General features: G+C 39.7%; 5 protein-coding genes across 5 annotated transcripts; 3 read left to right on the top strand and 2 right to left on the bottom strand.

The window, feature by feature from the left end:
* Nucleotides 1-359: 359 nt before the first annotated feature.
* On the bottom strand, nt 360-1,826 carry ATC70_006133 (MFS domain-containing protein; the record flags this gene model as incomplete). The annotated part of the gene is made up of 1 exon (XM_064825414.1): nt 360-1,826. One exon carries the CDS (start codon nt 1,824-1,826, stop codon nt 360-362), a length of 1,467 nt encoding a protein of 488 aa, XP_064680791.1.
* Nucleotides 1,827-1,982: 156 nt separating this feature from the next.
* ATC70_006132 (uncharacterized protein) lies at nt 1,983-2,579 on the bottom strand (the record flags this gene model as incomplete). The annotated part of the gene is made up of 2 exons (XM_064825413.1): nt 1,983-2,350; nt 2,411-2,579. 2 exons carry the CDS (start codon nt 2,577-2,579, stop codon nt 1,983-1,985), a joined length of 537 nt encoding a protein of 178 aa, XP_064680790.1.
* Nucleotides 2,580-3,365: 786 nt separating this feature from the next.
* On the top strand, nt 3,366-4,784 carry ATC70_006131 (uncharacterized protein; the record flags this gene model as incomplete). The annotated part of the gene is made up of 6 exons (XM_064825412.1): nt 3,366-3,525; nt 3,579-3,869; nt 3,920-3,985; nt 4,038-4,334; nt 4,400-4,545; nt 4,602-4,784. 6 exons carry the CDS (start codon nt 3,366-3,368, stop codon nt 4,782-4,784), a joined length of 1,143 nt encoding a protein of 380 aa, XP_064680789.1.
* A 208-nt stretch (nt 4,785-4,992) lies between these two features.
* BFR2 (rRNA-processing protein bfr2) lies at nt 4,993-6,089 on the top strand (the record flags this gene model as incomplete). The annotated part of the gene is made up of 3 exons (XM_064825411.1): nt 4,993-5,599; nt 5,662-5,961; nt 6,025-6,089. 3 exons carry the CDS (start codon nt 4,993-4,995, stop codon nt 6,087-6,089), a joined length of 972 nt encoding a protein of 323 aa, XP_064680788.1.
* Nucleotides 6,090-11,128: 5,039 nt separating this feature from the next.
* On the top strand, nt 11,129-12,693 carry ATC70_006129 (uncharacterized protein; the record flags this gene model as incomplete). The annotated part of the gene is made up of 2 exons (XM_064825410.1): nt 11,129-11,180; nt 11,267-12,693. The coding sequence occupies 2 exons, from the start codon at nt 11,129-11,131 to the stop codon at nt 12,691-12,693; spliced, it is 1,479 nt and encodes a 492-aa protein (XP_064680787.1).
* Nucleotides 12,694-13,168: the final 475 nt, after the last annotated feature.

Below are 13,168 nucleotides of genomic sequence, written 5' to 3'. Positions count from 1 at the left end.
TGTTCTTGCAATGAGCGTTCATAGAGTCTTACAATTACCGGAAACAAAATTGCATAGCAAGAAATGACACAGCTTTAAAAGATGAATGCGAGCCGGCATTGATGATTGATGTGATAATGTCACACAATAAATCATACAGCTAAAAATAATCGAAATCATTCTCCTTTAAAGCTGGGTACCTCATTCAGGAACTCACTTTAATTTGCCCTGATTTATACATATATTTCGCTGATGTTTTTTTACTGGTTCATACTAAATTAACAAGGATTTGAGTAACTTTTTATTTTTTTTCCATTACAAAGAGAGAGTGTTCTAATAATGACTCGAATTTTTATTAATATAGTACACATACAAGCAAATCAATACAAAAAGAAGGAAGAAGTGGTATAGCCTTGTTCTTTCAGCACCCAGGCTTCATTCAACTCGGCAATGTATTTCGAGAATGTAGACCGTGGAGTTGTGAATATGCGTCTTGCATGTGCTGCTACCATAGCATCCACCAATGGAATCAAGAATGATTTTAGTGATTTGTTGGGATTATACATGCAATGCATTTTGTCTAGTGGGTCCAGCAGCTCTGGTGGAATATCGTTGAGGGTCAATGTACAGGGAAAATAATCAAACCATTCCAGCAGTCGACTATTTTCTCCACGAATATCCCTATGATCTGTCGCAATATACACAACTGCCCTTGATCCCACATTTTCCATCGACACACTGAAATCGGGTGATACGTTTTCGCACACATTGGACCAGGGCGGTAACGAGAGATTGTATTGTGGCATCAAGTGAACAGTCTGCTCTGGTGGTGGTGGCGGTTTTGGTATGCTAGTCAATACGCCGAATTCGTCGTAGGGCGGAAGTGGTGGTACAGGTGTGCCAGTTGCTATAGACATGTTGCGTTCAAATTGATGCAAGTTCTCGATGGCGTATTTTCTAAAGGGCACATCTCTCAAGCGAAAATGGACAGCATTGAAGCTTGCCTTTCCGCCCAAATGTTGTACAATGCCTGCAACTGTCTCTCCTAACGGTGTGTCCAATCGATAATGCAATGTAGATGATATTAATTGTTGCAATTCAATGTGCTCTGGTTTCACCATATTCATACGAGTGGATCCAAAGATGCCGCCTAAATGTAGTAGTCGCTCTGTCCGCTGTTGCCAGTGCATTGGTGTAAAGATCTTATAGAATTTGCGATCCGTGAAGCTATCCACGAAATTGGAGCCGTTATTCAGAATTGCATTTGCCTCTTGTATATCTTCATATAGCCTCCAGTCGTACAAGTGATCGTCATAGTGGATAAACGTATCATTGTCGTGCACATTGAGGTCCTCTTGCAGTTTCGTAAATGATACAGTGTCGACAAATTTCATCTTGACATGGGACTCCAGCATTGAGAAATCGTGTAATTGCGTCCACGGGATGGCGGCAAATTGATGGTATTCAGCGCATTTGTTTCTTTGCACGTAGCTGTGAAGGTCGCCTGGTGTGGGCGGTTGGCAAATCAAGTCAAAGTCTTTTGGCGTGGTGAGCCAGCTGAGGTGGTCGAGCAGTTGATCCATCGGCATCCAGCCTACCACATTTCCCAAGAAAGCAGGAGGTATGATGAGGGTGCGTTTCAGCAGAGCGGCTAGTAACAGAGCATTTGCCAGTTCTATACGCTGATTAGATAATCCAGAATGAGGCAGATATGCGAGAAACTTCTCCTGTCGCGGATCATCACCGCTGTCCAATGGATGCTGTGTGAATAGAAAATAGCAAGAGAGCAGTATGCTGACGGTGAATAGCACGGTGATGATGAGCGTCAGTCGCTTCTGTTTCAGCATTGTGATGTGTTGATGAAAGAAGTGGGAAAGAAAAGAATTTTTGTGCTATTGGTGCTAAATGTGGGATTAAACCCACTTACAAGGTTTGCTAAAATAGAATACCCAGTTACACAGGTGAGGGAGGAAATATAACCAAGATGGAACACACACATTTATTTATAAACTCTTGACAACGTTCTCTACCAAGCTCACGTTTAAGCCTGTAGTGTCAGGCTCGACAAACAATTTCTTGATCTTGCCGTCTTGCAAAATGGCAGCAAAACGCTTGAAGCGGTGATTGCCCAAGGCTCCAGATGCATCAAAGTCCAGATCCATGGCCTTTGCCAATTCGCCTTTAGAGTCAGCTAATAGAGTCACTTTATCGTCTGCTTGATGTGCCTTGCCCCATTCGGTCATGACAAACGCGTCATTGACAGCAACACAAGCGACTAAATCTATTCCCTTGGACTTTAATGTCTCTGCCTCCTTGATATAGCCAGGCAAATGGGTCTTGCTACATCCAGGTGTGAAGGCGCCAGGGACACCTATACAGCCCATCACCATGGTTACTTTTCAGGGTACTTGTCTGATCATCTCTCACTTACCAAACAAGATGGACTTTTTGCCCTTGAACAAATCTTGGGTTTTTACTGTTTCTCCGGGTGATTTGAGTTGAACTTCAATGTTGGGGATAGCATCGCCTTCAGCAATGAGTAAGCGACTGGTATTGGTAAAAGTACGGCGTTGAATTTGAGAGAAGGTGGTACGCAACATTTTGGGTGAGTGAATGGAGAAGAAGAAGAAGAAGAAGAAGAAGAAGAAGAAAAATGGTACTTTTGGGCCTAGATATAGCGCATTGATGCAGGTTAGACTGATGCCGTTTAAGGGTTGTAGCGAGTCACGAACATACACAGCATCCATGCCATGCAGTGAAGTTTGATACCATACTAGTTGATTCATGTCAGAACTAGGCAACGCTAGTAGATCAGCATGATTATGATCAGTTCTTGTCTCTGAATCAAACCGATTTCAATACTGGTAATGTTGGTTGAAATTGTGAGCAATGCATCTCAAGCATCCAGATGCCGATATTGATCCTGTTGTGTTTGAACGCCATCTCTTGGTCCTGTGCACATATACATGAGATGGCACCGCTTTTGATGATTTTTTTTATTGCACATGTTGTTGTAAATGTCAGCTTTTGAAAAGCTCAAGATATACTCAGTCTAATGATTGCGTTTGGATATGATAATCTACCAAGAAGTAAGCCGGTATTTCAGCAATCATCTCACACAGCGAAAAAATCATAATATCAGCTTTGATATCTTGCAAAACTTCAGGAACATGTGTTTTTATTGACAAGTGTATGACGAGTTGCTAGAAAAGCTATTGCCAATATCTATAATTGGTGTTTGGTGGGTGTTCTTCAACATTGATCTGCTACATGCTAGCATGAATTTTACTGCTGCAAGAATTCAACCCAGATTCGACAGGTTTGCTTTTCAAACAATAGCCTCCTTTCTTTTTCTTTTTATTCAATCATCAATTCTATTGCTTAGCATGAGCTCTCAAAAAGACAATGCGATCGATGAAGAGCTGTTCCAGTTCTATCTTCAGTTTCGTTTGCGTCAGATCCAGAAGAACATGCTGCTCTGGGAAGACAACAGTGAAAAGGAAGTCTTGGTAAACATACTAACCAACTGCCAGCATGTCAACGGAAGTGAGTAAGGTCTCAATATACTGTACTGCAGTTGAACTGACACATGCCACTAGACACGCTACGAATGATAGTTAACGACATATTTGACAAGTCGGTTCAAACATTTACCTATGATAAACCTCTAGCGACAAAATCAGTGGCTGTCAGTGATGGAGAAAAGAGAGAACACAGCAAAAGCCACGCTGAGTCTAGCAAGGCAACTCTTGATTGTAATCAACCCAGCCCTCTACATGATGATACAGACTGTGAATATGATGATACTACAGAATCAGTTCAGAACGGCGAATCATCAGTCTATTCAGATTCAGCAGGCAGCGAAGAAATCAGAAAGAAGAGGCCCAGAGGTAACTGCAAAGAAGTATTAGCTCAAGGCGAAAGACTAACCAGCTAACAGTAATCAGCATTGAGTCCTCTGTCCCTCTAGTTCTTCAACACTTGATTACAAAGAGCTCAAGTACAGGTGAGTTGTTCACGCTTATGATGGTTAGCGTCTTTTCATGCGTGGTGATTAGATTTGGAAGCCATGCTCAGCAACTTGCAAGTAACCAAAGACATCTTTCGCTCAAGAATGAACATAATAAAGAACACTTTCAAGATCCATTACACCCCTCGCAGTGCATCCAGCTTCTCCACCATCCCCAAATGCAGATTTGAAATAATCAACCAGTTCAGCTATAAAAGTCCCATGGGCCAATGCCAATTGAACATGATTGCCTATCAGCTTGGAAAGATTGAAGAGATGGAAAAGGAGGTATTTTCAATCAAGCAAGTGAGAAAAAACCGATTGCGATATTATCAGGATTTGAGTGGTAAGACTACATTGGATCTTCTAAGCATGAGAGACCGTTTATCATTGACTATTCATGTTTTATAGTGAGTCTGAATGAGCCTAGGCTAGCATACGCTTCTCATTTACAGGATTTTCCTCGACACTGTGAAAGAGCCTTGTACTTTGTCAGAAACCTTGGGGCTTATGTCCTCTTTATGCCAGAGGTATTGCCACCTAAAACATATAAAAGGGTAAGATGGTGGTAGCTGAAATTGCTTTGATGAACTGACTGTTTGGATGTTTAAAGATACAAAATACATCTATCCCAGTACTGAAAGCCTACTTGCAAGGCAAATGCTATCAATTCAAAGACATTGCGCGATATGATAACAAGGACAAATTGATTGTATCTGCTAGCACTGGCGATCTAAGCAAATTCCAAAAGAAGGGCAAACCATATTACTGCCGATTTGTGGATTTCTCTTTATAAGTATCCTATAGCCATTCTACATGACCCTACTGAAATGAAGAAATTGCTGTATAATTGTCGTATTTTGTTGTTCTATAAATTGTTGCACTACCAATTCACCATTATTGGCATGAATAATAACATGCCAGCATTATAACAGGTATCAAGCATTGCCATTTGATATAAGAATACGTATTCTTTAATAAATCCTTTTTCTTGCCTCTCCAAAATGAGCTCCCAACAAAACGACACACCCATCGACAATGAGCTTTTCAGATTCTACAGCCAGTACAAGCTATGCAAGATTGAGAAGAGCAAGGACCTCAGTGAATCAGAGAAGGCGGCTATCATCAGCATCCTCAAAAGTTTTCAATTTGTCGATGGAAGTAAATTGTACACCATCTTGAGTAATTGCGAATTATGGCTCATTGTACATCTTGTAGACATACTACAGTCAATCTGGAATGAAGCTTTTGAGCACGCATCTGAGAACAGCTGCTTTCCTGTTGGCAAGAAAGCTGACATTGTCTATGATGGCCCAAGCAATGTTAACAAGAAAAGCGCAAATAGCATGGCAAACGTGATTGATTTGACTCTGGATGGAGAAAGTAGTAGCAAAAGCACCCCAAAGACTCCTTGTTCAGAATTAGCTCACAGAGCCTTGAGCACAAGGGAATCCAGTGATGGCAGTTCTGATTTCGAGCCGTATGACTTGATCCCTGACAGTAGCTCTTTCAGTCGCATGAGAGAGTACTCCTCTTTCAAGGAACTCAAAGAAAAGGGGTGTGCCGAAGAAGTAGCTATGCAAGGCATTTTGCCAGGAGAAGCATTCATACGTTTGTATATTCTACACTCTGTCAAATATCATAGTAAACTCATCTGCTCTTTGCATCTGTAGGGGCGAGAAACGTATTACGACATGTTGAAGAAAGCAAGCGTACGCTCTGTGATAGAATAAAGGCTGTGAATGATAGCTTTGACATCCAAAATCCATTTCCTACTGATACATCCGTTTATGGCCCTAGCCAAACCGAGATATTCAAGATCAATAAACATTTCGTCCGTAAAAGCCGTTTGAGCCAGTCTCAAGAACACCTTGCTGCCTACAAGATTGGTAAACTCATTCAAAGAGATAGAAGGCTATTCTCGCTCGACATTGTTTACAGAAATATGAAGCGATATTATCAGGGTTTGATCAGTAAGTCAAGTGTTTACTTGTCGGGATTCTCTTTCATAGTGATATACTTATTGATTCAAATAGAAAAAATACAGTTCTACTCTCGCTCCCAACAACAGGACTTTGTCTACTTTGGCAAATATTGTTAATCTGGTCGAGAAAACTGGGCTCTACACTATCTTTATTCCTGAAATACTGCCACCATACCGCATCAAGACTGTGAGATTGAATATCATAGAAAGAAAATATGGCATTATGTACTCACACATCATCGATCATTCATGTAGGCATCGCTTGAAGACTTTGAGAAGATTAAAATTTACTTGAATCAAAGATGCTCCTGCTTCAAAAACGTTGCCCACTTTGATGAAAATGGAAAGTTGAAGTTGAAGGATAGCAAGGATAGTTCTGCTGGGGATGTAGGCCAAAGCAGTAGTAGTGGTCAATCCTTGACTCATGTCTAGTCAGATGAAAGGCTGTTGGCTGTAAATCCAATGAAATAAAATCGATTGTAATATCCAGACCTGATGTCTGCTTAATTTGAATATTTTAATGCAAAATATTTAGTAAGTAGGTATAACAGTTAAAAAAACTAAAAGCTAGGTGGTTCATTTCCCGTAAGTAGAGGCATTTACTACTGCACTATGCCTCATTTAACGCTTAAAAATGCGTGATATATACTCACAATTTGTTATCAATGCTTTAATCTCTCCTAATTATGGAGGGCTATTCACACACGATCACGCACCTGGATACATTGCGATTGATCGCGCTATCAACAAAATTTCTTCACCCAAATCCCCATTATACCTATATATATTGCCTTGAGTCATCATAAGGAATTCTTAGACAACGAGTTGTTTCAAGTCTACATACGGTATTAGCTGTGCAGAATTAAAAATAATACATCAACTTCATTTGGCTTATCACAAAGAAATGCTCTGGTTGGTATCTTGGAAAATTGTCAGTTTGTCAATGGAGGTAGGAACATCAGTAAATCAATAGACATTTAAGCTCAAGTACTAAAATTTGTTTGATATAGATCATTTGCATACCATCTTGCGCAATACGTTTGAGAATTCTGTTCAGAAACTTCTGTTTGACAAGGCCGATGCTACACACACTGGCAACACTAACATGAATAATGCCTGTAGTTTTACATATTCCTGCTGATTCTCAATCAGAAAATGACAAATAAGTATCTTCATATATCATACAGTCTTCCCAGTCAGCAGAGTCAAGCACAGCTTCCAAATGAGCTTGGCCTATTTAACATTAACAAAAGATACCATGTTAACAAAATCAGTCTAAAGTTGATACCATAGCGGAAAGGACTCAAGAATTATAGTAAAATGATGAAAAATAGCTTCATCAACTAAATTACAGGCAAATAAGCTACCAAGTATAATTATATAGTATATGAAATGTCATGCTGAAAAATCAACAAACTTCTAGTCGCTAAGCACTTTCAAATCTTGCACTATCAGAACCTTTAAAGGGAAATTTGGCCACTATAAATTTCGGTGGTAAGCCAGATTGACCAGCATTATCTTTTATAAAACAAAAAAAAAGTAGCCATAGCCATGGTTCCGTTTGACATCTAATCTTCCTTTCATTTGCATCACAAACATCATCTACCTTTATGGTGTGGCATTATTGATCTCACCAGCAACGGCGAGCGGGTGACCACAGCAGTTAAACTCCGGTTCACCTCTGTTCCAGATTGGACATATTTCATTAGCTTTCGACTTGATTTACTCAATTTGTGAAATTAGACTATGTTGATTGTGATGATCACCCTGTGCTTCTTTAAGATTTCTTGGAGTGATTTTCAAGGCGCATCCGATGGTACAAAATAAGATAAATGTTTTGAATAAACTTATAGAGCAATTTGCGAAAATATGAAATAAGGTTTCTGGCCAAAATGTCGAAATTTTACATATCAAGGTCCCACAAAGATGATTTCAGGTGTTACGTTAGATCGATAGAAACATTTTGATCCAATATTTACTATAGTAAAAGTCTTCATTATCAAGGTCAAAAACGCAATCGTTTAATTTTCGATGAAAGCCATGAGGGGTACCTCATGCTTTTTGGTCGAATTTTGTCCATGTTTTTTTTGGTCCCCAAAAAGTTGAGCAAAAGTGTCATTCAGTAAGTGCTGGGCGAGAGCAATTGTTTGGTGCTATTCTGACCATCTAAAACGGCTATGAGCCCAAGAAAACGCAGCTCAAATGTACTCTGATTTTGCTGTATCAGGGATACTAAGGATTGAAAAGGAGAAATGCCAGTATGCTGTTTGCCCATATATGAAGTAGCTACGTGCATATAGATGTAGAGTATTGCGAAAGAATTAGGCCCACAGATAATATGAAGGGTTTTCATAGGTAAGTGGAGGGTCAAAATGAAAGTGGCGGTATTTTGATATGATACGCAAGGGCAATCGGTAGCGCGAACTACCGCTGTGCAGGTTAGCTCTCATCGAAGCGAAACAAAGGTAGAGAGCTATCCGAAGTGTAAACACTCGTCATAACATAATAAATTTATTTTCCCTACACACATTCGAAGCCTCAAAAAGAAAAGAAGTTGCTCTTACAAGTATTTCGATGAGTTGGCATTATTAGATGCAAGACTTCAAAAGTAAAACATGTCTCATATAATTCGCCACCTACGTTCTATTGGTTTCAAAGACATTTATTTTTGTCTTCTGCGCAAAAGAGGAGAAAGCTAACATTATGCATGCCAAGGTGCCAATTTTAGCATGCTCTGAGCCAGTTTCCTTTAGTTTTAAAAATTATCTACTAATCTTGTCGGCTTTTCATTGGGGAAGGATGATTTGGATGCTGAGGAGAGTAATTTGTAAGTTGTAGAGGGCATCAGTCCTATTTGAGTAATCAAATAAATAGTCGGATATAATATGACCACCTAGTAATTTGAACTGCCATTATGTCACCAATAAGCTGTATTATTGTGCTTTGATACAACGGTTTAACAGTGCCACTCAACCTAATATTTCCAGCTGAATATTTGGATTTAACATAATGCTCTAAGTCTAGATCAATACATACAATGTCTTTACGCCTTGATATCATAACAAAAACCTGCCTATTGACAAGCAAATGTATAAAACACAGTCAAATTTGACAGCTTTTGAACCTTGATACTTGACATATAAACCTTTCTGAGCGGTTGGAATGACGCCAAACAGTTATACTCGAGTAGCATTAACTTTCTGATACCTTTGCTCAACTTTTTGGGTACCTAAAAAACATGGTCAAAAATCGACCAAAAAGCATGAGGTACCCCTCATGGTTTTCATTGAAAATCAAACGATCGCATTTTTCACCTTGATAACGAAGACTTTTATTATGGTATATCTTGAATCAAAATGTTTCTATCGATCCAAAGCAACCTCTGAAATCATCTTTGTGGGACTTTGATATGTAAAATCTCGACATTTTGGCCAGAAACCTCTTTTCATATTTTTACAAATCATTCAATAAGTTTATTCAAAACATCTATATTACTTGGTACCATTGGATGCGCCTTGAAAAGTACTCCAGGAAAGCTTAAGGAAGCATGGGGTGATCATCATACTTCACTTAGTCGAATCTGCAAAAATAGTTCAATCGAGTCCAAAATCATCAAGATTTGTCCAATCTGGAACAGACTATAAATCTGGGTTTGAATTAATTTTGGCTGGTGGGGCTGACTGACAAACTCAATGCTCTTCTTCTAATCGTGAAAGACAATAATACTGTCAATTGGCCACTTCTTTGAAAAAAACTTGGCCACTTTTTAAATTTCAATTGGTCGCTTTTTTGAGCCTTAACTGGACACTTAATACCGTATCTTTACTTGATTTTCGACGAAATCACTTTCTTTTTTTGGAAGAACTCTTTTCTCAATACAGATCGTCCCCTTTTTTTTTAAACGCAATTGGTTCTTGGAAAGCGAGACGTTGCTGACACGAATCAGCGAAGCATCAAAGTGTTTGGAATTGAGTGATTTTGAAGTATTTGTTTCTCATTCTCATAAATGTCTAGACAGCTGTCGCAACGGAGAGCCATTATCAGATGACGCTTCAGTTCTTTGAACGATTGATAATAACAAGCAAAAGCACAAAAAAAAAAAGTGGTTTTGAAAATGGACAGCCATGGTTCAAAGATTTTTTCAGTGAGAAGTTATTGACCTGCGTTCCAACTGCGTTCCGGCTGCGTTCCTTCACAGTACTTTTTTTTTGGCCTGCGTTTCAACTGCGTTCCAACTGCGTTCCAACTGCGTTCCTGCACACTTTTTTTTTTGGCCTGCGTTCCGGCTGCGTTCCTTCACAGTACTTTTTTTTTGGCCTGCGTTTCAACTGCGTTCCAACTGCGTTCCTGCACACTTTTTTTTTTGGCCTGCGTTCCGGCTGCGTTCCTTCACAGTACTTTTTTTTTGGCCTGCGTTTCAACTGCGTTCCAACTGCGTTCCTGCACACTTTTTTTTTTGGCTCCAGTGAATGTTGGTGACGAAGTGTGTTAAAAGTAAAAGATAGACTCAGCATTTTATGCAGAAAAGAGGGAGTGTTGTCGATTCGACATGGTAAAAACGCAGACGAAAAACGCAGATCAAAAACGCAATGGTGTGATTTCTATTATCAAAGAGGTCTCAGATATTAGAAATACAAACCAATGAAGTGAGAACACTTCATTTAGACAGCGACATTAATTAGAACACAGTGAAGCCTTTGTAAAGTATATAAGAGTCGCTATTCTCATTAGCTGTACTTATCGTTTTTCTTTTCACACACACAACAGCGAGGATTTTTATTCAAAGATTGAAATGACAAGAGCGTACTAATAACCATTCAGGACACGAGACTTCACATTTTCTACTACTGATTTGTTTGCTAAAACGAGGCTTGTTGACATCAAGTTGGCCAAAGACATCAATTTTTCGTTGAGGAAATGGTTTTCCAAGATATCTATAGCGTTTTCATTGTGGTATAGTTCAACGATTTGTTGCAGTATGGATTTCACTTGCCCATCTTGGTACTTGGTCAATAAAGTATTTACGAAAGTTTTTGGCAACGTTGGATGGATGTTAGATTGGACAGTTTCCGCAATCTTGAGAAAAAGTTTCGAGGCTATTTTCGCTGCTGATTCGCGTCCTGTGTCAGGTGCTTCGTATAAGGTGAAAATGCTATATGGTTGTGACCGCAGGTCATTTGCAAAGATACTTGACGCGCGACAAAGGAGGTATGTTGAAGGGTATTGGAACTTTGATCGTAATTGTCGAAGTTGGTATCGCAGATCAAATTGATCAACCTTGTTATCAAACACAGCCAATTCATCTGGTGTTGAAGAAAGTGACATTGAGGACACGACCATTGCCACCATCGAAATGAAGGCCTCAGAACTCATCACTGTGTTTCCCAAATCTGTTGACAGCCCTCAAAGAAGCTTTGATGAATCAATTTTACGTGCCTTAAGACAATCAGGCGGTTCTACCTGTGAGAGAAACAAAGCCCTGTGGATCGCAGATAGTTTGAAATTAAAACCATTTGCACTACTGAACGACAATCAAGTGGAAGAAATCGCTCTAACCCACTGCGATAATCTTATGCCTTTGATCGCCAAGAGTCAGGATCACAGTTTTCGCGTCAAACATGTTACAGCTGGCAAGAAACGTGCATGGGATAACAGTCTTATATCAACAAATGCAAATGCAACAATGGATATCGAAGCTAATCTCATGTCAATCCAACATTACGGACCTTACGCCCAACAATTATCCAAACGATGCTACAAGCAGTTAGATATCAATTCCTGTCAATTATTGAACGACGACTGGACGTTTTTACCTCAACTACGATATATCTGCGCCCAATTGCTTGCCGGTGCGATTATTATGAACAAAAAAAATGAGGCCGTACTTGTCAACACCGTGGAGATTTATGGACGCCAGCGTTCCCTTGACGTCCATCGAGAAAGCTTTGTGAACAAAAAAGGAAAATCAGCATCCTCATCTTTACCACCTGTCACCACCAAATACTACTACACTTGGGCAACAATTATGAATGACAATGAAGGCGATAAGTTAGTTGTGGGAACCAAGACATTGAATGCATTAATCACATCAAGTCTCCGAATCGATTCCATTCATGAAGCAAGTGTTGGGGGGGGGATCATCTCGCATTTTGAATTGGACGAAAGTGCAGCTTTGACGGCATCAATTTTCTTGGATAGCGATTCGATCAAGAAAGCCAGCAGCTTGGCAAGCAATCAAAACGTAAACAAGGTTGATCGATTTGATCTGCGATACCAACTTCGACAATTACGATCAAAGTTCCAATACCCTTCAACATACCTCCTTTGTCGCGCGTCAAGTATCTTTGCAAATGACCTGCGGTCACAACCATATAGCATTTTCACCTTATACGAAGCACCTGACACAGGACGCGAATCAGCAGCGAAAATAGCCTCGAAACTTTTTCTCAAGATTGCGGAAACTGTCCAATCTAACATCCATCCAACGTTGCCAAAAACTTTCGTAAATACTTTATTGACCAAGTACCAAGATGGGCAAGTGAAATCCATACTGCAACAAATCGTTGAACTATACCACAATGAAAACGCTATAGATATCTTGGAAAACCATTTCCTCAACGAAAAATTGATGTCTTTGGCCAACTTGATGTCAACAAGCCTCGTTTTAGCAAACAAATCAGTAGTAGAAAATGTGAAGTCTCGTGTCCTGAATGGTTATTAGTACGCTCTTGTCATTTCAATCTTTGAATAAAAATCCTCGCTGTTGTGTGTGTGAAAAGAAAAACGATAAGTACAGCTAATGAGAATAGCGACTCTTATATACTTTACAAAGGCTTCACTGTGTTCTAATTAATGTCGCTGTCTAAATGAAGTGTTCTCACTTCATTGGTTTGTATTTCTAATATCTGAGACCTCTTTGATAATAGAAATCACACCATTGCGTTTTTGATCTGCGTTTTTCGTCTGCGTTTTTACCATGTCGAATCGACAACACTCCCTCTTTTCTGCATAAAATGCTGAGTCTATCTTTTACTTTTAACACACTTCGTCACCAACATTCACTGGAGCCAAAAAAAAAAGTGTGCAGGAACGCAGTTGGAACGCAGTTGAAACGCAGGCCAAAAAAAAAGTACTGTGAAGGAACGCAGCCGGAACGCAGGCCAAAAAAAAAAGTGTGCAGGAACGCAGTTGGAACG

This window comes from Mucor velutinosus (assembly GCF_035048745.1).
Source record: "Mucor velutinosus strain NIH1002 chromosome Unknown tig00001544, whole genome shotgun sequence".
Classification (NCBI taxonomy): domain Eukaryota; kingdom Fungi; phylum Mucoromycota; class Mucoromycetes; order Mucorales; family Mucoraceae; genus Mucor; species Mucor velutinosus.
This window is presented reverse-complemented; position numbering and strand designations above follow the sequence as displayed.